The 23752-nt window shown below is 36.7% G+C and overlaps 2 protein-coding genes across 11 annotated transcripts; both read left to right on the top strand.

Annotated features, from left to right (window-relative positions):
• The first annotated feature begins 760 nt into the window (after positions 1 to 760).
• On the top strand, positions 761 to 11385 carry LOC113547007 (uncharacterized). Of its 4 annotated transcripts, XM_026947155.3 has the most exons (5): positions 3281 to 3501; positions 3649 to 3698; positions 4138 to 4233; positions 5774 to 5830; positions 9956 to 11385. In XM_026947155.3, the coding sequence occupies exons 4-5, from the start codon at positions 5801 to 5803 to the stop codon at positions 11324 to 11326; spliced, it is 1401 nt and encodes a 466-aa protein (XP_026802956.3). In that variant the 5' UTR covers positions 3281 to 3501; positions 3649 to 3698; positions 4138 to 4233; positions 5774 to 5800; the 3' UTR covers positions 11327 to 11385. The 4 variants fall into 4 exon arrangements, with proteins under 4 accessions (XP_026802957.3, XP_026802959.3, XP_026802956.3 ...); XM_026947156.3 differs by lacking the exons at positions 3281 to 3501; positions 3649 to 3698 and adding an exon at positions 761 to 863; XM_026947158.3 differs by lacking the exons at positions 3281 to 3501; positions 3649 to 3698 and adding an exon at positions 890 to 1152.
• A 1914-nt stretch (positions 11386 to 13299) lies between these two features.
• On the top strand, positions 13300 to 22172 carry LOC117597336 (uncharacterized). Of its 7 annotated transcripts, none has more exons than XR_008301762.1 (15): positions 13300 to 13656; positions 14024 to 14146; positions 14432 to 14524; positions 14765 to 15360; positions 15455 to 15553; positions 16004 to 16204; positions 16305 to 16478; positions 16563 to 16656; positions 16849 to 17016; positions 17213 to 17330; positions 17407 to 17498; positions 17599 to 17716; positions 18023 to 18139; positions 18691 to 19724; positions 20415 to 22171. XR_008301762.1 is itself a non-coding variant. In XM_034304309.2 (14 exons), exons 7-14 carry the CDS (start codon positions 16420 to 16422, stop codon positions 18828 to 18830), a joined length of 906 nt encoding a protein of 301 aa, XP_034160200.2. In that variant the 5' UTR covers positions 13301 to 13656; positions 14024 to 14146; positions 14432 to 14524; positions 14765 to 15360; positions 15455 to 15553; positions 16004 to 16216; positions 16305 to 16419; the 3' UTR covers positions 18831 to 20340. The 7 variants fall into 7 exon arrangements, 1 of the variants encoding a protein (XP_034160200.2); XR_008301759.1 differs by having other exon boundaries at positions 13301 to 13656; positions 16004 to 16216; positions 20351 to 22172; XR_008301761.1 differs by having other exon boundaries at positions 13301 to 13656; positions 13975 to 14146; positions 16004 to 16216.
• Positions 22173 to 23752: the final 1580 nt, after the last annotated feature.

The raw sequence follows: 23752 nt of genomic DNA on the forward strand, positions 1-23752 counted from the left end.
TCGGTTGTTTAACATTTCTATCGTAAAACATTTGTCAAATATTAAACTTGAGCTACTTAGCTTATACTTACCGTTACAAGTGAAGCGTCGCGCGCGGATTTTATCAAGATTAAAGCCCCGCCTTCTCTCACCTGATTGGCCATCTCAAATATTTGGACTGCTTTCATCTGATTGGCCATCTCAAATATTCTGACTGCTTTCACCTGATTGGCCATCTCATATATTCTGACTGCTCTCTCATCTGATTGGCCATCTCATATATTCTGACTGCTTTCACCTGATTGGCCATCTCAAATATTCGGACTGCTTTCATCTGATTGGCCATCTCAAATATTCTGACTGCTTTCACCTGATTGGCCATCTCATATATTCTGACTGCTCTCTCATCTGATTGGCCATCTCATATATTCTGACTGCTTTCACCTGATTGGCCATCTCATATATTCTGACTGCTTTCACCTGATTGGCCATCTCATATATTCTGACTGCTCTCTCATCTGATTGGCCATCTCATATATTCTGACTGCTCTCTCATCTGATTGGCCATCTCATATATTCTGACTGCTCTCTCATCTGATTGGCCATCTCATATATTCTGACTGCTTTCACCTGATTGGCCATCTCATATACTCTGACTGCTCTCTCATCTGATTGGCCATCTCAAATATTCTGACTGCTTTCACCTGATTGGCCATCTCAAATATTCTGACTGCTTTCACCTGATTGGCCATCTCATATATTCTGACTGCTTTCACCTGATTGGCCATCTCAAATATTCTGACTGCTCTCTCATCTGATTGGCCATCTCATATATTCTGATTGATGAGCTCTACTAGACCGCCGAGGCAGACCACCCTAATAATGTAACTTTTTCAACTTTTTGTCATCCTAACAGCATACATAGTGGTGGATAATGGAGTGCAGCAGTGTAAATGACCGTAAAATGGTCGTGTCACTTTAGATTTGTTCTGAGCATGTTACCTGCTTTACGCAGTGGGGGCGGGGGGTAACGCAAAGTAGTCAGATCAGCAGAGAGAAGAGCGAAGATTCATATTCCTCCACAGTGCATGAAGATAAAATTGAGTTTTATGGTGAACGGTGTCTTGATTCTGCTCAGTTTAAACCTAGTACCCTTTGGTAAAGCGGAGCGAGGTATGTGAAGTTGACGTATGTTACGTTTTGTAGTTAATTTCAAAATCATATGAGCTTGTTTGTATGTATATGCTAATCATGAGCTCTGCTTGTTAATTAGTTGTTTCAAACTGTCTTTATTCATATCATCGCTTATTTTTCATCTGTTTCTCTGTAAATGTGAACTTTATTTATCGTATTTTTCTGTATACGAGTTGTATTTATTGGGTTTGTTGTTTCTTTGTGTAGTTTGACGGTGCTACGCAAACTAAAGCCTAATAGCGCTCTTCACGAGCGAAATAAAGGAAGAAAACTCTCTGTGTCCGTTTATGGATGCCAAAGGGCAGCTACAAGCAGAGCAAAAATACCATTTTTTTAAAAATCAAATCCCGTTTTTTCTGCAATAGTGGAAAAAAAAAATCCGGATCGTTTTTCCATTTTTTGTAAGTTTCAATTCAATGCATTAAACAAACTGTTAAAATGTAAATGGACCTTTTCTGCTGCGCCACTTGGCATGTTAATACTGCAAGGCAAATAAAACTACTTAATCATTTGCAGCGCCTTCCTTTTTATATCGATCAATTAGCTCAAAGTCCCGCCTTCCTGTTTTCTATTGGCTCACAAGACCGAGGCGCGTTGAAACACAAGTCAAAGTTCAAGTGCATAAAGTTGGCGCGAAGGCCTGTTTGGAAAGCTGCTGGTTATCATGTTGCCATCTCAGTGTTAATTGAAGGAAGTTGTACAAAGAGTGAATGCTTTTTTTTTTTATATATATAGGAGTGGTAGGTGCAAAGTGGTGGCTGAAGAACACATTGAGCATCTTTTATCAAGCATGTAAACAAGGAATTAGGTATTCATGAAAATCCTGTAAATTCAGAAAAAAATGTTCCTAACCTACTCGTGTTACTGGGTATGTGTAAATTTACGCATGAGAAGACTAATTAATGTAAACTTCGACTTGGTCGACTTCAAATCATACAATTTGCATGGACTAAGAATACCACTGAGAAAATTTTGTGAAACCCAGTTGTTTAGCTATATTACTGTCAGTAATATAACAAAAGTAATACCGGCGTATATACAGACGATGGGCTGGTCTTTCTGCTCAGGTCACGCTTATGAGGGAAGGGATGTTTATAGACCGTTATTATTTTTTTGGAGGATGAAATTTCACTTATAAATTGGTTTTGTTTGCCACTGGCGTCTTCTTTTAACGCTGTACTAACCAGTTGTGCACGTGCCTACTTTAATCATGTGCTTGCTGAATCACACTTATTCACTTTTCATGGGAACATGGGAAGAACATGCACAGAAACACCTCACAGACAGTAACCTGAGGTCAGGATTGAGTCAGGGACCCTGGAGCTGTGAGGCAGCAACACTACCTGCTGTTGACATGCTGCCGTGATAATTTTCACTGATGTTTAACGTATGTTTAAAGACCGGTATGATATTTTTTTCTTTTTTTTTTTGAGGATTAAATCTCGTTTATAAATCAGTTCTGTTTGCCACAACATGTTTTAATGCTGTGCTGATCAGTTGTGCATGTGACTCGTTGACTCACATTACATACATACTGTATCTTAAGTTCAAGTCACATATTCATACCCTGATCTTAACTACATCTCAAGTAGCATATTCCAGGAATATAGGTCACTCTGCACTTCCCATGTAAAATTTACTCCCAGGCCACAGAAATAATGTGAATAGAAAGATCTATTACCTGTAAATTAGTCATTTGGAATCTGTAGTAATGGTTGGCCGCTGTGGGGGTGGAGATTATAAGCAGGCGACGTTTCTCATAGAACTGGTCCAGCAGTTGAGCAGCAGATCGCACTCCAACATTAATGTTCATGGCTGTATTTAATAACGAGCAACGAGTCTTTGTTGCCATTGTCCTGTTGCTTGTCAATATGTAATAATACTATCTTCTATTAATATGTAATGCAATACGTGATAAGACAATAAGATAAGATAATGAAAAGACCAAGAAGAGATGGCATCGATCAGAATGCCTTTCATTAAAAATTCATAGGATATCAGCCTTTTTAATATTTGTTAATGGAGTCTCTGGTACTCTAGTAAGAATCTTTCTGGTAGGTGTCTTACGAATGCTCAGCAACACATGTTCTAACAAGGAAGTTGTCTACACCTTGTAGCTCAAACACTTGTGTAACAGCTTCTAGTTCAAAGAGGGCCACTTATCTTAGTTTCCTGAACGCTTTCAGTAGAGTAGATAATGCAGTCCAGGAGATTTTGAAGATTTTGTAGATGTGGCGGACTATATTGGACCACAAAACAAAATTATTTGGGTGGAATTTTGATGTCTGAACATGTCAGCTCTTAAACCCCAATTCATGGGTTTGTGAGGTAAATAGTTTTTTTAATTATTAAATTCATTATTACCTTAGATTATAAAATATCATCATCTTAATAATTTGTGTAAACGTGCTTCTGCTCTATCACTTTAAAGTAACTGCAGTATGTATTCTGCATCTATATCTGTATTTTTTTCAGTCCACGGTTTTGAAAAGGCAGTTTCGGAAAAATTGTTGGTAACCTCCATGGTTAGTTGCAGTTTTGTATAAATTTTTTTTTTAAAGCCCTTTTTTCAAAGCATAAAATGAGCTGATTCTCATGTCTCTATGTCTGTGAAAATACATTTGAGGAAACTAATTGTGATGTAGTTAATGTATACAGTGTATTACATATAAAATTGTTATTTAAACAAATAGCTTAATAGTAATAAAACAAATATTTATCAAAATGTACAGTGTATATATAAAAAAGCATCTGGATCCCTGCAGTTAGCCAAGACAGTTGGAAAAAGTGGAAAAAAAAAAAAAAAAAGATTTTAATTAGCTACTGATGTTCCCATATATTCCTATCTGGTGCCTACAGCTTGCTAAAACATTTTAGCCCACAGACATAAATTCATTCACTTCCCTAAAATATCTTTTTTTTTTTTTCTTTCTTTTTCTTTTTTATACTCACACATAATAATAGGTGAATTTATGGTTGAACCCAGGAGATGGTCATATTACCGAGTTTTGTTAAGCAATAACTGGACATTGCAACATTCCCAGCACACACTTCTATCACGTACGTATACATCTTTTTGTTGTTGTTGTTGTTGTTCTTGATTTGTGGTCTTTTTTTTTTAATTGAAAATTTCTGAGTTACAAAAACAATATCACAGCACAAAAGAGAACAAAAGAAAACTACATATAAGAATATTTTAAAATTTACAGAAAACTAATGATAATTAACAACAACCAAATAAATAAATAAGGCTTGAGTATTTAAGGCATTTTAAAAACAACAGTAAAGTGATTAGGTTATAGCTTGGAACATATCATCTTAATGTTTTTAAATAAATAAGTAAACAAATAAATAAAGCTTGAGCATTTAAGGTATTTTAACAACAACAATATAGAGTTTAGCTTACAGCTTGGAACATATCATCTTAATGTTTAATAATAAACAAACACAAATAAATAAAGAGAACAAAAGAAAACTACATACATAAATATTAAAAAATTTACAGAAAAACTAATGATAATTGACAAACAAATAAATAAGGCTAGAGTATTTAAGGCATTTTAACAAGAACACTAAAGAGGTTAGGTTACAGTTTGGAACATATCATCTTAATGTTTTAATAATAAGCTCTTTTTTTATTACACACCATTGTCAAAGAGCAAATAAGAAAGTAAACTTCCAAAAGAAAATCAGCTTTTAAAAGAAAAGTTTGATGATTTAGGGGTAATTCTTTCCATTTGGCATACGCATCCATCTACACGATTTTGCAGGGGGCTTAGTACGTGCACATTCATATGCCCGGACATGTAGTATGTATGTTCACCTAGTACAGCATTACTAGTTAACTCGCGTATAGCTCTGTTACAATGAAAAGACCAAGAAATGATGGAATCTATCAGGATGCTTGTCACCAAAAATTCATAGGAGCTCAGGCTTTTTGATAATCGTTAATGGAGTCTCTGGTACTCAAGTAAGACTCATTCTGGTGTCAGTGCAAAGCTGAGAAAGGAAGTTATCTATACTTTTTTTTAACCACAAACCGTTCGCATAGCAACAAAACACATAGCAACTTTCTGTCAAAACCACACAGCTTCTACATAAAAAAAAAACCTAACAGCTTCTACCTAAAAAAAAAAACACCTAACAGCTTCTACCTAAAAAACAAACAAACAAAAAAAAAAAACTAAATAAACTTATATTTAGCCTCTAAACAGCATTAGTAACAGAGAATGGTAAACCTTTACTAATACTACATTAAGCTAGTGGAGAAAATCAAGCTGATAAACATAAAGAAAAAAATAGAAGGGGTAAAAAAAAAAAAAATAGAAAGGTAAAATATAAGAATATATAAAATAAGAAGAGAAACATGAGAGGGATTTGTCCAAAATAGCATCGCTATTTCCATCTTTGATGAAATGAATATGTGACAGAAAAACTTTTTTTTTTTTGCAGTTAAGTAAATAGCATATAGCATGTAAAATAACATTGCATTGTAATCATAATATAATAAAATCTCTGTAGTAGATTTGAATTTAATACACGATTTTCTGTTTTATGGTTTCTTCACTAAATTGGGTGAATGTTTTTTTTTTTTTTGTAGGTATAAAGTGCCTTAGAGAGAAGACTCATGACACACAGACACAGTGCCAGAACTTCAGTAAGAAGCATACAGTACAGATTTTATACAGTAGTCACACTTTAACTGATATATTAATTCAAACAAGAATTAAAATTATTATAAACAATTTTAATGACGCCTTGAGGTCATGATGGCATATGTGCAATGTATGTGCAGGATGTAGGCTATTTTTTTATCACAATTATAATTCTCTATTTCGATTTGTTAAATTAATAAAATAATGCCAAGGTTTGAAGGTTAAACCAGCTGAGCACTCATCTGCTCTACTTTTGGTTTTGCTCTAAAATTTGGTCCTCTTCATAAGCAATATCTCCACATAACCAGATTTAGATGCTGTTTCCTTTCCATAGATTTTTGAGTATATTTACAATTCCCAAAGCATGAATTTCAGCATGATATATTGTGGTTACATCAAACTGTCTGACAGTGGCACTGGCATTAATGATGCTCTTTGCTTAAGACAATATCACGCATGATTAATGCACTGCAGTTCAAGCTCAAAACTGTGCATAACCGAAATGCCCCTTTGTTTTACTCAAACTCCACGCTGTATGCATATCTCTGGCACAACTTCTGAATAACAATTATATTTAAGCAATATCGCACGAGCAAGAGTGTGGTTATACTGAATATTGGCATGGCTGCAGGCAAGAGGCCACAGGGTAGTCCACTCTGCTAGTGGAAATAGATACTGAAGATGCCACACTCACTTTATACCATGTTGGCTAGCTAGTTTACAGTGATTTCTCAAAACTTACTTCCAATTGGCTAATCCAATCCAATAATCCAATGTTTATCACAGCAGCTGGTATCCAGTACAATGTGATTAAACAAAGGAATGCTTTCATTAGAAAAACTTTTATCTTATATTAAATGTCATCTTAGTCATTTTTGCAATTACTTTAAAGCAGCTGGTCCTAAGATAATTTATCGTGTATGTTCGTAGTTATTTACCTCCAATTTCATACAGGTGCACCTAGCAGAGTAACCACATCATGTAGTTCATCACATTAACTATGGATTAACTGTGACAACCAAAATAGGCTTAAGTGTATAAATTTGTTTAATTTTGAACATTATATTTACTATTTTTCTATTTTTATACATTATAATCTATTTTTTGGGGAAGTGCTTGTGGTATTTTTCTTTAATACAAATGCCACTTGGTTTGACATGTTTTCTAATGCAATGAAATTCATAATTTGTAAGCGAGGCTAAATTGTCCAAATATTTTTTGGAGCCACTGTATATCGGATATCAGCTCCTGTAACAAATGGCAAAGATTGAAATTGGATTTTTGGAACTGGAAATGTTATATATATATATATATATATATATATACAAACCCCAATTCCAATGAAGTTGGGACGTTGTGTAAAACGTAAATAAAAACAGAATACAATGACCTGCAAATCCTTGTTGACCCATATTCAATTGAAAACACCACAAAGACAAGATATGCAATGTTCAAACTGATAAACTTTATTGTCTCTTGCAAATATTCACTCATTTTGAATTTGATACCTGCAACACATTCCGAAAGAGCTGGGACAGGGGTATTTTCACCACTGTGTTACATTACCTTTCCTTTTAACAACACTCAATAAGTCTTTGGAATCTGAGGGCACTAATTTTTGAAGTTTTGTGGGTGGAATTCTTTCCCATTCTTGCTTGATGTATGACTTCAGTTGCTCAACAGTCTGGGGTCTGCGTTGTTGTATTTTGCACTTCATAATGCACCACACATTTTCAATGGGAGACAGGTCTGGACTGCAGGCAGGCCAGTCTAGTACCTGCACTCTTTTACTACGAAACCAAACTGTTGTAACATGTGCAGAATGTGGCTTGGCATTGTCTTGCTGAAATAAGCAGGGACGTCCCTGAAAAAGACGTCACTTGGATGGCAGCATATTTTGCTCGAAAACCTGTATGTACCTTTCAGCATCAATGGTGCCTTCACAGATGTGCAAGTTACCCATACCATGGGCACTAACACACACCCCTACCATCACAGATGCTGGCTTTTGAACTTTGCGCTGATAGCAATCTGGACAGTCCTTTTCCTCTTTAGCCCGGAGGACGCGACGTCCATGATTTCCAAAAACTATTTGAAATGTGGACTCGTCAAACCACAGCACACTTTTCCACTTTGCATCGGTCCATCTCAGATGAACTCGGGCCCAGAGAAGCCAGCGGCATTTCTGGGTGTTGTTGATGTATGGCTTGCACTTTGCATGGTACAGTTTTAACTTGCACTTGTAGATGTTGTGATGAACTGTGTTAACTGACAATGGTTTTCCAAAGTGTTCCTGAGCCCAGGTGGTAATATCCTTTACAGAATGATGTCTATTTTTAATGCAGCGCCGCCTGTGGGATCGAAGGTCACGGCCGTTCAGTGTTGGTTTTCGGCCTTGCCGCTTACGTGCAGAGATTTCTCCGGATTCTCTGAATCTTCTGATATTGTGGACTGTAGATGAGGGAATACCTAAATTGCTTGCAATTGTCATTGAGGAACGTTGTTCCTAAACTGTTGGACTATTTGCTCACGCAGTTGTTCACAAAGTGGTGAACTGCGCCCCATCCTTGCTTGTGAATGACTGAGCCGTTCGGGGATCCTCCTTTTATACCCAATCATGACGCTCACCTGTTTCCAATTAACTTGTTCACCTGTGGAATGTTCCAAACAGGTGTTTTTGGAGCATTCCCCAACGTTCCTAGTCTTTTGTTGCCCCTGTCCCAGCTCTTTTGGAACGTGTTGCAGGCATCAAATTCAAAATGAGTGAATATTTGCAAGAGACAATAAAGTTTATCAGTTTGAACATTGCATATCTTGTCTTTGTGGTGTTTTCAATTGAATATGGGTCAACAAGGATTTGCAGGTCATAGTATTCTGTTTTTATTTACGTTTTACACAACATCCCAACTTCACTGGAATTGGGGTTTGTGTATATATGGAATGAGACCTGACTGTTTTTTCTTTTGTTAGGATTGATTATTTTAGATTTGTTTTTATTATATTTATTATACTTACAATGTGAGTCATTTTTATGTGAAAGAGTTTAACTGCGAAGTGCTATAGTTAAAAAAAAACCAATATTTTAAAGCACAAAAAAGTAGTTTTTAAAGAAAACAATATTGGATGGATATTGGTATAAGATTTCAGTATCAGTATATCTGACAAGAAAATTGTGCCATCTGTGGTTTAGTTATATTAACAGATTTTTATATAAATCTTTTGGAAGTTATTTGTTAAGTATCAAGACAGCATGGCTTGATATCAGATCTACCAATCATAAAAGTATGAGTATGAAGTATAAGAGCATGCAAAGTACTGAATAAGTCTAAAACGTGTTTGGTTATTTTATTTTATTTTATTTTATTTTATTAGAATTTTAGAGAAGTTACAGTCAAGTTGCAAACAACAACTAAGTGCATTATACCAGCAAAGTAAGAGAAGGTTCAGTGTTTCAGAACACATATAACCCATGTCTAATCAAACTTAAATGTTCTAAAATAATTTATTCCTAACATGCTAGCTATAGTTATAAAGCTATAAAATATCACCTATGATAACATTTTGGCAGGAAAATAACACCAAAATCTTCATTTCAAAAGTTGTGCACTGTATACTGTAACTGTATATAATATGTATGCAAAATTGCTGTAAATTTTAGAGTAATTTACTGGCAATTTGAGTTTCTAGTAAAGTGCTGTAAAATTTACAGTTAACAACTATAAAACATATTTACAATAACATACTGTACTATCAACATACTGCGCTTTGTGTTATTTTAAACTATGTATGATATTTCTGTACTTTACGGTAAATATGTTTAACAGCTATATACTCTAAATTTTACAATACTGTAAATTAGAGTATATAGCTGCCAGTAAATTACTGTAAAATCTACAGTAATTTTTTTACAGTGTTTAATACAAAAGAAAATTTGTTATTCCCTAGAATGTATTGAAAAATTATCATAATTGCAATATTTCATTGTATTTCAAGCAAGTATTAAGTATTGTAAGTATTTTAAAGACAAAGCAGAAGAGTAGAGATTGTTGATTCATATTTACTAAATTACTAAAAAATACTTTCTAGTCAAAATATTTAGTAATTATTTTCAAATGGATCTTTTTCAGGGTTTTGCTGGTAACATGGCTAAGCTCATTTGGAATCCAAGAAATATTCGCCTTGCCACAGCCTTGATGATGTTTACATATCTTTGCATAGTAATGACTTATTTTAAGTACAGTAATTTTTTCAGTCTAAAAGCAAGCCGTCCAAACCCAAGAGCTGCAATACAGAAGCCTTCCACATTTTCTGGCTCAGTTTGTCCAGCATCTATATCAGCCAACAGCATAACACCTATTAGAGGGACCAGATATCTAATGGTGTCTGCTTTCATAACTGATGAGCCAAACGGGCAGGTAAACATTATTACCATAATGAACCGGACCCATTCAGAGCTATTTACCTGTATATTTTGTTGTTACCAGCATGGGCTCAGTATATCTCCTGTCATACTGGACAAACACATTGATCACTTTGGATTCCCTTTTGTGACCACAGATGCATTCTGTAACATAGACCCAACATGCAATGCCACACACATGACCATTTCAAGACCAGAGAACCTTCTAGAGATTCAGAGTCACCTGTATTTGCCTATACACAAGCTCCTGACGCGCAGGAGAGACTTTGATGTGGACTTCACGCTATGCATTTCTTGCTTGTTTGGAGGTTATAATAATGTCCTTCAGTTTGTGCAGACTATAGAGACATACAAGCTTCTCGGTGTGGAGCACGTGGTTATCTACAACACCAGCTGTGGCCCGGACCTTGATAAGGTCTTGCGCAGCTATGAGGAAGATGGCATCCTGGAAATCATTCCCTGGCCAATCCATCACTTCCTAGAGCCATCCAAAGGCTGGAGCTATGAGTTGCACTCAGGGGAAGTGCACTACTATGGGCAGCAGGCCACGATAAATGACTGCATCCACAGAAACAGACAGAGGTCCAAATATGTGATTCTGACTGACGCAGATGAAATCATCATGCCATATCAACACTCATCCCTGCACCAACTAATGACAGAGCTTCAGCAAAATAACCCTAATGTGGTGGCCTTCATCTTTTGGGCCCATGTCTTCTCCAGGGAAGTTAACATTGGCAGCGAGAGATTTAACTTTCGCCAGTGGAGGCATGTACCTGGTGTCAACATCCTAAGACATATCTCCAGAGAGCCCTTAAAGTGGTGGGCCAACAACAATAGCAAGATGATTGTTGACCCGAGGAAGGTGATGCAGGCATCTGTGCACACTGTCTTTAAAATCAGTGGAAAGTCCATCTGGGTGCCCAGTGATTTGGCTATTGTCATGCACACTGCTAAACCGCAGCGTCCTGATTTAGGCACTGAGAAACTGATCATGGACAATCAGATTTGGGAGTATGCAGAAAGGTTGATACCAAATGTAAATAAAGTGCTGCACAAATCTGGGATTTTGAAGTGAAAAAAGAGCCAATCATGCAAAAAAAAAAAAAAACCTGTCTAATCATTTAAATCATTGTACCTGCTTTTTTATTAGTCAATAAAAAGTAAAGAAAAAAAACCTTAGAACTCTGTACCTGTTTCCTGTTATTGATCATGTGCACCATTGAACTTGATGAAAATATGGAACAGCTTGTGTACAAATACATAACATTTTCTGGTAAATAATATAATACAAGTAATTCAAAAGATGAATGTCCAAAAAAAAACCTTTTTTACAAGTAAATTACACACAACCCAAAACTCCCAGTTGGCTATGTCGAGAAAAATCATAAAAATAAATAAATAAATAATAATAAAAATGCTTAAATTAGCTTAGGAGCAGTTTAACATTTAATTTGGCTTTATAGGCTCTAGTAGGCATATAATAACCACGAACATATGTAGTTTATTAAACATAATAGAAATGTATGAGTTATTATAGAGAATGCCTCAGTCAATAATGACGCACAGAGGCTCCCAGTCTCACGGCAGTTCATCTCATAGTCACGAAATTTAATCTATTGATTCGTGTTCATGGACACGAATTTCCCTCTTCTTCGTGTCACTCAGCACGACTTTCCATCTAATGTATTTCAATAGGAAATATCTTTCGTGCCCTCCACCACGTTTCTCTTTTTGCCTCTGGGTACCACAGACGCTGCTTTTTAATTTTTTTTCTGATTTGTTAGTCCATTTTTTTTATATTCAAGCACTATTACTCAACATTTAATCAGGAGATTTTATCCTTGTTTTTATTGCTTTATATTCTGTAAGCTAGTCGCTATTATAAACCATCGTCAGTGGTTCCTTGCAGTCAAATATACTATACATACATATATATATGCAAATATACGAGACTGCGTTCATTAGAGACACACACATTTATTACAGTATAGAAATGATAAAATATATTTTCTGCCTTATTCTCTGACAAAAATGGGGGAAAAGATTACATTTGGCATTTCTGTCAGCATTACCCATGATCCTCAGCTTCCGGAGCCAGGCCGCGGCCGCGGGTGAATTCTTCTTCTCATCGCGCTCAAACCGCTGCACAGGTAAGTCACGAGCTCATTACTAATGATCACGTTTTGTTTAAATGTTGTAATTGATGCCTTTCTTTGCCATTAAACTCACATGGTTTAAATGTTAGAGCAACAGTTAAAACCCGACCAATGGTTTACTCCTTATCAGCGAAAAATAAAAATAATAATAATAATAATAATATTTAAAAAAAAAAAAACTACTTGTGAAATTAGGCTTGCTAAACGGGGCTAGCTAACTTCAATATATGCTAACTCTATTAATAGAAAGAAATCCAAGGCACTTCTTCCGGTCCAAAAAGGTTAAAAAGCCTTTATTCACTTCTTGGCCATCATCACTATTAATAGAAACATAACTAAAACACTGCACACTGATGCATTTTGGCCTTCAGCCTTCCTCAGAGTGCGTATAATTAACAGGTGTAGATATAATTAGTCAGTGAAGTTGGGAGAAATCAAAAGAACCATTACAGGGGGACCTACAAAAATTAAAAATATGAAATAAACAACTAAATAAAAAAATAATAACAATCATACTAGTAATGATTACTAGTAGAAGCTAAGTGTAGTTTAAGTTATATCAGCTGAAGGGTAACTTAGCATGGAGCATTGCATTATTGTGTGAGCTCTAGACGATGGCATTTTCTCTCCATCATCCTGGTTCACCCACAACTTCACTGTAATGTGTCAGTGATAACAATCTAACTTTGCTTAACTTTGATAACAATCTAAGTTACTGCACATAAAGTTTCCTTTAAATCTGGGATGAGGAACCCCAGAAGCATGTTACATGCCTTTTAACTGTCATACAGGAAATGGGAAAATCTTGAATTTTTATTAATTTACCTTAAGTATTTATAAGAAAATGGAAACCTCTCACTATTGGGGTACACTTTTTAAACCTTATTTTAACAGAACTACTCTACACTACATAATTAACATTTTCTTGTCTCCCTTGCAGATCCTTGCAGGTCAAACGAGTCACCTGCCCGAACCTAGATACACCTGATTTACCGAACCCAAAGGCACTTTTAAGAGCCAACCTCTATCTATCTATCTATCTATCTATCTATCTAACTCTTGCAACCTCTGTGTATACAGTACATCTGTCTGTTTGTGTCTGTCTGTCTGGCTGTGTGTTCGTCTGTCTGTATCTGTTTGCGTTGCAATGGCCACCAAGCATAAACTTGACTCACAGGATCCCCACTACCAAGAGGGAAGACGCATGGCTTTTGAACTGAAACTAGACTGTGTTCTAGCTGAAGCCAGGGTAAGAGTTTTTATATACCTCCATCATGTTATACTTGAACATGCGGATGGGTGACAAATTAAAGTAAAAATGTGACTAATGTAGAAGAAGGATGAGTGCAGGAGATTACATGCAGGTGCATTGCATGATGTACTAACATCCTGTAATGCTCTTTGGCATGTGTGACTGAGGGAATATATTTTGGAAAAATGGAGCTCCGTCCCCCCGAGTTACAGAGACTTGGAGAATCTATGGCAAGGCTCATTTAAGCCATTCACCACCTTACTAACACACTATGTTGTGTTTTCCTTTCACTAATCACCTGTCTTTTGGATCCAGAACCTTTGACAACATCAGTCTTACAAGAAATATTCACTCCAACACACAGACAGCAGCTGTGGAGAGGAAACACGCTCTGTAGGAGACCCTCCACAGACCTCTAAAAGGGAGTTTTTAGGACATGGCAAGCCGAGGGGGAGGCAAGGAGGGCGATGCCAAGCTTCAGCTACAGGTTATATCTGAATTATTTTACATTTGTAGCAATTTACTATGTAAATGTTGGACCAAATCAAATTAGAACACTGTAATTGATTGTTGAGAGTTTAAAATATTCCAATATCTAAAAAAACATTAAAAAAGTACATAAACTTTTCAGTGGCACTATAGAAGAAGACATTACCAAGTACTTAACAGAAATATGTCTGATTTCATAAATTGTTCAGTTTTGGGTAAAAGAAAAAAAAAACATGCAGTGATAGCCTAACATGTTTTTATTCTTCTGCGTACTGTTTTACAGTCACACAAACCCCGGTTGAGTGCTCCCTGTCATCCAGTGTGGAGGTTCCACTTACTGTACCCTCAGCAGAATTAAATCCTCAAGAGCAATTTGGTAAATCCAAGTGATTAATTTAAGTTTAAATCTAAAATCCTTGTGTAATTAAAGTAATTAAAGAAAATCCCCTTAGACAAAACTGCCAGTGCAGTAGATGGATTAAGAACACAATTTAGTAAAGATTTAGGCTAGTTTGATACTGAATCATGGTGTGTTTATTCTAAATATTGATTAGTTGACTTTTAATTGGTCCTTATCTAAATTGTCTTACAGCTTTATTTCGTATTTTCTTTACAGAAAAAAATATGGAGAGGCTTTCTGTTATTTTGGCATCATATCCTTCTGCTGAGCCTCAAAGAAGCTCTGCATCATCATGGTCTTTTCAGCAGCAGAAATCCTCAGAGTGCTGGAAAGAAGCAAGACCATACCACCTAAAATGCCTCATTGCAAAAGAGGCTGTTGGTCATCTCTTGTGTTGGCTTTGCCACGAGCCTGCTGTTATTAGATTGGTTTTCATTAATGTTAAACTTTAATTACCCAGGGTAGGCCTGCTGAGAATTAATGCACAGTGCCCTGCTTTATAGGCTAGGATGCATGTGTGTTGGGGTGGGAGAAAACTTGGATACCCAGATGAATTAAACCTAGTGTCTAACTAAATTTGGAATAGCTTAAATTGAGTGTGTTGTACTTTATATTATTCACCTGAAATAATATATTAGAATTTTTATTTTATTTTCTCCCTAGGTGCAGAGAGTGTCGTCCTGAGGAGTGGTTCTGTGGAGACTGTGATGTACTGCATCACAAAAAACAGCCACTCCACAACAGGGAATGTGCCATTCCTCCAACCTCATGTGTCATGAAAGGGAAAGATGGATATTGCAGCCATGAGCAAGGTATGTTCTCATGAAAGCCCTCATTTTGCTGTTCATGTGTGTCTGCAACCAGTTACAGATCATCTAAATTAGTGGTTTTCTTTCTTTTTGCCAGCTTGCCTTTTGCCAACTGTGAAGGTGCCAGACTGCTCCTGTGAAGGCACAAACTTCATCGTGTTACCAGGCAAACCAGTGATTTTAATTACCATCAATGGTAAAAAATTCATTATTCAGATATATTTTGTAGATTTGATGTTTTTCACACTGGTGTGCTGTGGCATTGTGCTTACAATTGCAGTTGTGTCAAAACCTATGGTATAGCACATGGTATTGTCATTAGCTGAAACCAAGACAGACATCTTTTATTTTTGTCCTTCGCAAACAAAAAAATAGTTAGTTGTTGCAAAGCAGTAACATCCTTTGCATCCTTCCAGCATGAAGTCCAATCAACACAGCTGTTTGGAATTTAGCAAGTTAGACAAATGTAAACAATGTAATACTACTCAAGAAGTTAGTAGTGCATGTGAACTTGTGCATTGTCTCTCAACCATTCACAATGTGCAGAATTACATAACTGTTGTAAAATTAAGTATGTGGTAAATGTGTATTTATTATTTTTAAAATTTATTTTTTTTTGTTCCAAGGGTGTTTTGCCTTGCATCAGCCACTATATGTTTGTCAAACGTGCCAGCATCACTGGACCCCTGACTTGAAGGACCTCCTTAGGAGTGGATATTGGCCAGCCTCTGTCACCAGTTCCACACTTTATACACTGGACCTCCTGAGCTCATTTCAGGAACTCAAGGTCATCTCTCCGGGATTCTCCAGACAAGCCTTCGCAAAGCTGCTAGAGCATCACACTAAGGTTGGAGGAAGAGTAAGTGTAATTGTTTTACCATATTATGAAATTGCTTTCCATAAGCAGACCTCATCACATATTCTGTTTCATTTTATATATCTTCCAGTCTGGACATATCAACGGTGATACACTACAGCACAGCTTCTTAGAGTTCTGCTTCATTTGCGGAAGACCAGCTCTGCTGTGGTGCTCCTTTCACCTGCCCAGCCTGCACGCCGGAAATGTTGGCTGTTTCAGCCGATGGAAACAGAAAGCTATATCGCTTTCGCCAAGACACAAGGTGGTCTTTTGTTTCAGTGTTTTTATTGATTTATTTACTTTATATATTTAATGGATGTATTTCCTATTTTTCTTTCTTCCTCAGCTCTGATGATCCTGCCTTTTTTGAGGGGCTCTTTGTGGCTGAAGACGTTGCGGTGTCTAGATTTGTGGAAACCATACAGAAAGCAGTGAGAAATGCAAGTTTCAGTCATAACTTGACCAAAAAGTTGTCACAAAAAGAACCATATATGTCTGACCTTTATTTCCTCCCCACTTCAACTGCTTCTGCCAACCAACTACTCCAAAAGCAAATTGAGAGAATAAATGCCATATATTGTCTGACAGCATTGCTTTTATTTGATTTGTTGTGTTTGTTATGTGTGTCATAGACACAGGGAAAAGGCACATGTGGGGACTCCCAGTGGACAGCAGCGAGGGTGACATCAAGGAGGGCTTCCAAATTGGATGAAGAGGGGATGGAGGTTGCAGTGTGTCTCCACGGATTCCTTCTGAAAGCTCTTAATATGTACAGGGGTAGATATGCTACTAAGTGTGAAGTATGTATAATATTTTTGCATCATATGTACATTTGTAATGTTTACAAGCACATTAATAATGTGAAATTGAAGTGAAGGGCTACACTATACTGTGTAGCCTTTTTTTCTTAATCATTTCTTGTACAGACTGTAAAGCCCTTTGAGGCAAATTGTGCCCATTTAATTAAATAGAATTTGTTTCACCATTTACTAATAGATTAAATGGAGTGGTAGGAACCAGGAAGGAGCAGGGACAGCCGCCGGTGAGGAGGTCGAGCAAGTGAACAGCTACCTCTCACGTTGTGCCCTGGCAACCAAATATATGTCCAAAGCAGGTAATCAGATTGTTTGCAATATTCTTGCAAATTTTTTTAGATTAAACATCATAACCTCATTATTTGCTTTAAACAGCACGGGTGGACATGCTTACATTGCATGCAATGGGGTGGAACCACAAAAAAAGTCTCTCTCTATATCAATCACTTTCAACAAGATATGTGAAGGTAAGTCTCCTATTAATTGTTTTGTGTACCCTTTGTTGTGTGCACTTGGCCTGTTTTTAATCGTACTAAGTCCTGGTTATTGTGTAACACTGTTTATCAGACATGTCAGAGACTCCGGGATGAAACGGCAAGGCTAGCTGAACTAAAAACAGAGTTACTTTGCGCAGATGAATTGGTGTCACAGTGGCTTTCTGATGTGAAGGAATGGGCAGCTGGCAGTAAGCATGACCAGATAAAAGAAACAGCAAATATCCTTTTCCACTACTATCTGAAATTTTAAGTTTGATATTAAAGAGCAGCTAAAGATAATAGGCTGATCATCTATGGGTTACAGCAAACTACATGTCACCATCAGATGTTTTGCCACATTTATGTTGGGTATTTCAGTTTCCCTGCAGGAAGTGCACAGACCAAGTTCAATGAAGCTGGATGAAAAGGGGTTTTATATACAAATACAAATTCAAACACTGAAATGGTTCTGTGTTGTTTTAACAGTGAATTTGCTTTTACTATTACTTCTACAGAGACACCAGCTACATCTCATGCCAGTCAAGGCACCACACACAGAGGACTTCAGCAGTCAATTGAGGGGCTTTACCTTAGTGTGAGGCACCGTCAGAATGGTGTAACTATAGAATATAGTAGGTTGATATATTCAAGCTACTGTATGAATCCTACTCCACCAAAAAATACATGTAATTAGCACATAATTTAGTAGCAGTTAAGCTTAATCATTGAATTCTGTGCTTTAAATGTCCTGTCTGAAATTAGTGGTAACTAGCGGTGAGGTTGTAGATTGCAACCAACTCCCCTCACCTCTCCCTTTCCAAGCTGTAGTAGAACTACTGTGGCAGACGAGAAAAAGTGAGTGGTCCTATCTAGAGCCAGTGTTTGTTTGTCCATTGTGGTCTGCCGTAGGAACATGGTGGCCTCTGTGGAAGGGGACCGTATTTAGATAAAAACTGCCCATTCTAAAGTAATTAAAGCACAGCAATTCTTATTTTCAGGAATGTGTGTATCCCCTTAATGTTACACACTGGACCTTTGAGTTATCTGTTTGTAAATCTAAATTAAAATTTTCACATACTTCAATTACTGCAGCTTTGCTTTAATTTTTTTTGGGTGCAGTATATCTTTCCTTATTGAACAGTGCTGTTACAAACCTCTACACCTGTACCTCCTGCCTTTCTAGACAGCAGCAAGCTTCGCCACTGCCTTCGAAGGAAGCTGGGAGAAGACAAAAATCTCCTTCTTCAGGAGATAGAGAAATACAATGGTCTTATACACTCTGCCACTAACATTGAGGTGGAGCTGTGGTGGAGCATTCCCTGACTGGAGAGAGCACTGTGTCTCAAATATGGCCGTGGGAGGTTCATGGCAGTGGTATGTCAGTTTTCAGATGCTTCACAAGAATTTATTTACACTTCTGCTATATAGAGTACACTGAACTAAGACATGGATGTAACATATTGAGTGTTGTAATGTTCATTTAGTTTATGGGTGCATTTTCTGTTTTCTTATGTATCAATTTGATTAAAAAAGTACATGTTTGTAGTTATAAAACATTGCAATGCTATTATGCTCATGTATAGATTGTCTCGTGTATACATATAGCTGTTGTTGATTCTTAGTGATGTTGTTGATTTGTTCTACTGTGGCTGTTACATGAAAGCTGAAATTAACAAAATAATTTTGAACATTAGAATTTGTGTCCTGGTGTGTTACACGAGGTTAGCATAACATCAAGATTAAGCTTATTATTATCTCCTCCAGTCAACATAGAAAATCTAGCTGGTCAGCATCATCAAACACACCTTTTTCTTGATGTAACTTCTTGAATGCTACACAAGGTGTTACTTTAGCACAACTGTAGTGAAGAAGAAAGATGTTAGCTATTAGACATTGGCTCTAACACAAAACGCTTTTCTGCTGCTTTGGGCCTCGCTGCATAAAGTCCCTCAGTGAGCCATCAGAGTTTATACAGAAGGTAGCCAGGTAGTATGACAGTGATACACATAAAAATGCCAGCCATCCTGGTATATAGATTTGAATGGGTGAAATCTTTTTACTCCATTGAAGTTCTTTGGCCTCATGAAGCAGTCTTAATATGTAGTTTGTCCTTAGAGGCCCTGAGGCCTCTGCCCTTCTACATGTTGAAGCAGAAGATCAAAGTGGCCTCAGTAGTCCACAGACACCAGTGAGGATGTAGAAGAAAACACAATTTAGGTAATTAATTGATTCATATGTATGTTTGTTTTTTTCTCAAAAATAGACAGGGGATGTTCCATCAAGGTGGATAAAGGAAAAGCCTGGCTTAGGAACATTGCAGGGAAAAGTTTCAGCAAAGTCAACTGGCCCATCTCAGCTTGACTCAAAGCGGGCTGATGCCGTCGCTCCAACTCAGCTTGTCAATTTGCCAGATGCTGATTTTAGAATATAAGGCATGGCACCTGTTTCAACAGCCAGTCAGCTTGTAGCAAAGTCAGCTGGTCAAGTTACTAAACTTTCGGCTGGTTGACGTTTTGGATGGAGGAAAGACAGGATCAATTCATCAATTTGTTCGAGGAACAGCGGTGTCTGCATGACACAAGCCTTAAAATTTACTCAACTCTTCAGGGCTGCTTATGTACTCCATGCACAAGCAGCATACGTGTTTATTCAAGCCTGGTTAAAGTCAACGTTGACTAGACATGGCTAAATTATGTAAGTGGAATGGCTTGAGCCTGCAGTGAAAGTCAATGTTAATTCAAGCCAGGTTTTTTTCAAGAGAGCACAGCTTTCATTAGCCGCATTGATGGAATATCCTCATTACTGTTACTCTTCATAATTTATATGTGTTCATTCTAAAACAGCTGAGCTTCACCTTCTTATCCTACCTTTTGCATTTTTGTTTTTCTGTATTTCCCCAAATGGAAGCTGCACAAAGGACTGTGTTGAAGGAAATGGACTTGCCCAGTATCTGTGTATTTTTAGTATGCTGATTGATTTACCACATCAAAATCTGTATGCATTCAATATTGTTGAAAATTAAACTTGTGTCTGTAGATTGCCAAGCAATTCAGTAAGCACATGAATGCTCCTTGAAGATGCACAAACCTCTTAGTATAGGTGCACCAATCTGTGACCTTTCCTCTTGTGTAAAACTCAAGGCTAAACTTTTGACTTGTATACAACAAATGTTAGGAACCGATTTCTAAGAGCATTCTCCAGCTTCCCAGGCACAGGCATTCCCTTGTAGCACAACCCTCAGACCAGAATGTAAAGTTCAATATTGTCTATTGGGCAGATTTGCCATGAAATCTGGTAAGCAAATTCATGATGACGACTTTGGTGACCTCATGATGTTTCCTCTATCGCGACATTTTGGCCGAAATGTAAAAGCTCATTCTTCATTACTTGCATTTTCCCCACACTCGCTTATTCTGCAGTGCAGCAGGTCTGTGCCTTTTTTGTCCAGAGGGGTATTATAGGATATAGGGGTATGGGGTATGGGGGTTATTATAGGTATTATAGGGGTATGAGTGTATTATAGGATATAACTGTTGTGTAACTTTATATTACTGCACCATTGAAGATAAACATCATAACAAATTCTTTCTTAAAGATGGTTATTTCATTTATAATTTGTCTGTCACTGTCAGTTTTGTCCTTATGGGGTTTCGGCAGGTCCTTAAAAAGTTAAAACAGTTATATCGGATCTAAGGCCATAAAAATGTCTTAAATGGTACAAGACAGTCCTAATTACGATTTTTTATGATTTTTATGATAGGTTCATGTGACGATTTAACTTCAAAAGGCTGTGATTTAATTGAATAAATGGGCACTGCATGTTTTAAAGTCAGATGCTGTGCTGCTTTGTGTACTGCCGTTACCAGGGAACCCTGCTGATAGAAAATGAATTGGCATTTTCAATAAACCCGTCTGGTGGTGTTGTTCAGACCAAATAAAAAAATCTACAAATATTTTTACACAGCAAACACGCATTTATAAATGTGAACTGGTAGATCAACAGTAAGCTCATGCTAATGCTTTATAAAATTCTAAACAATTAATTGATATAAATAAATAATAAAAATAAATAAATAAATTGATATTTTATGTTATTATATTAATATAAATGATTGATAATTGTTTCAATTAATGATACTTTTGACTCGACTCTTTTCTTAAAAGTAGTTGAAATGTTGAAATGTGAAGTTTATCATTTTATAAAACTTTGTTTTTGTGAAAACTTATAAAATAGTAAATCATGCTTTTTTTTTCCATTCAGTCATGGTATTCATTTTATTTGTGCAGGTCTTAAAAAGCTCTTTAAAGTCTTACATTTGATTTTAAAAATCCTGCAGATACTCTGTTAGAAGCACACTGTACATTACACTTACATTAAGTACTTGTATAATGGCTTAGATAGTATGTCAGAAAAATTATGTTATAATTTTACTTTATGTTGCATGTTATTACAGTTGACAAATAACTTGATTCCCTGTTCTGCTGGTGCTTTTCAAGTGAACTTAAGCACATGGTCCAGTGTTATTAAATACAGCCTTATGGCTTGTTTTACCAATATGCATACTCATAATATGGTGTATTTTCACTGGAAATTGTTGTGAATGGCAAGAAATAAAGTAAAGTATTTCCAAAGATGAGCATTTTATGTTTTCAATTAATTACCAGCGATATCCTCTACTTGATTGCACAGATACTATTTTTTTTTTAATCCTAAATACATTTTTATTCGGATAAACTCACAACATGATCAGGATTATAATATGAGGATGGTGATCAGACTGCAGTTGTCAGTAAAGCAGCAGTGATGAGAATAAACGCTGACATTAAAGGAAAAAGATGCAGAACAGTGATCTGATCCTCGTCCAGGTTCCCTCAGAGCTGAGTTCATCTACATGACCTTTAACCTCACCGATACTGTAAGTGTGGCCAAACAGGAAACAAGGGCAAGGCTGCAGACCAGTTCCTGTGATGTCACTTCCTGTTCCTGTGCAGTGTTTCTCTGTACTTCGGGGTCTGGTACTGGTCGGACTCGAGGTGTTCAGGTGAAGTGTCGAGGGTGATGTACACGCGACCTCTGACCTCTGTGACCTTGTGAACTCTCTGTTTGACTCTAAAGGTGACTCATTTTGCTCACTATTTCCATATAAAAAGGAAAAACAAACAAAAGGCTTAATTTTAAATACTGGGCCTTCAAAGTGCTCTCTGAAACCAGGCCTGGGACGGCTTGTGTAAATGAAATGAGATAATTAAAACTTTGTCATAGAGCTAAACCAAATACATCATTGGAAAGGTCTCAACCTGGAGAGTAACATATGTCAGTATGAAGATTCTACATGGCTCCTGCTTTCTAAATACTGACCTTTGAACCACAAACTCAGACCATGTTTGAAGGTTTATAATCCAGCAACAAGAAGGTCTACAGACATGGGACCAACTGTTATAGAGACCTCTGGACCTCGGCTATCATGTGAGCATAGTCACTATTGAGCACCAACTGGGGGCGCTGTCAAAAGTAGCCCAAAAGCAATTTTCTCCCATTTAACAATTATACTTTTAAAATCTGATAACACCAATGTCTTTTCCACCCCTAAACCCCCTAGGAATACCTGCAGTTTAATACTGCCATCTTCTAATTATGGGGAATATACCAATGTATTTAAAAACTACAATTCCCAGTAGAGACGCGCCATTGAACTTGTTACTAAGCGTACAAATCAGCGTCCATTTTTGAAGTTCTTTTATTTTCCAGAGTAGGGTTAGGTTTAGGGTTATAAAAATGTATCTTTACTATATATGTCGACAATCTCCTACAGCTGAAACATACTGTACTGCATATTATACTGCATTTTGATGATCAAGATGAAAAAAATCGTGAGGATGTCAGTTCATCAGGGATATTTAACCGTTATTGTAGAACAACCAAGTCAGGGCCGTCTCCAATGTATTCATATTGTATAAACTACAATTCCCAGTAGAGATGTGCGATAGAACTTCTTACGAAGTGTACAAATCAGCCACCATATTTGTAGTTCTTCTGGTTTCCAGAGTAGGAATGGAGTTATAAAAATGTATCTTTACTAAATATATCAACAATCTCCTACAGCCGAAACATATTATTAAGATGATCGTCAATTTTTATTATGAAAAAATCTTCAGGATATCTGTTCGTCTGGGGTCGTTACTGCAGAAATGATTTCGAGTTACGCGATCTTTTTTTTGTAATTATGGCCTGAATATGTTTGTTT

Source organism: Pangasianodon hypophthalmus, chromosome 5 (genome assembly GCF_027358585.1).
Source record: "Pangasianodon hypophthalmus isolate fPanHyp1 chromosome 5, fPanHyp1.pri, whole genome shotgun sequence".
Taxonomy (NCBI): domain Eukaryota; kingdom Metazoa; phylum Chordata; class Actinopteri; order Siluriformes; family Pangasiidae; genus Pangasianodon; species Pangasianodon hypophthalmus.

Coding starts and splice junctions, on each gene's coding strand:
- LOC117597336 (XM_034304309.2), top strand. CDS start 16,420: ATGTTGGCTGTTTCAGCCGATGGAAACAGAAAGCTATATCGCTTTCGC. Junction 16,657..16,848: donor TACAGAAAGCAGTGAGAAAT/GCAAGTTTCAGT, acceptor TGTGTGTCATAG/ACACAGGGAAAAGGCACATG. Junction 17,331..17,406: donor CAAATATATGTCCAAAGCAG/GTAATCAGATTG, acceptor TGCTTTAAACAG/CACGGGTGGACATGCTTACA.
- LOC113547007 (XM_026947156.3), top strand. CDS start 5,801: ATGACACACAGACACAGTGCCAGAACTTCA. Junction 5,831..9,955: donor GACACAGTGCCAGAACTTCA/GTAAGAAGCATA, acceptor GATCTTTTTCAG/GGTTTTGCTGGTAACATGGC.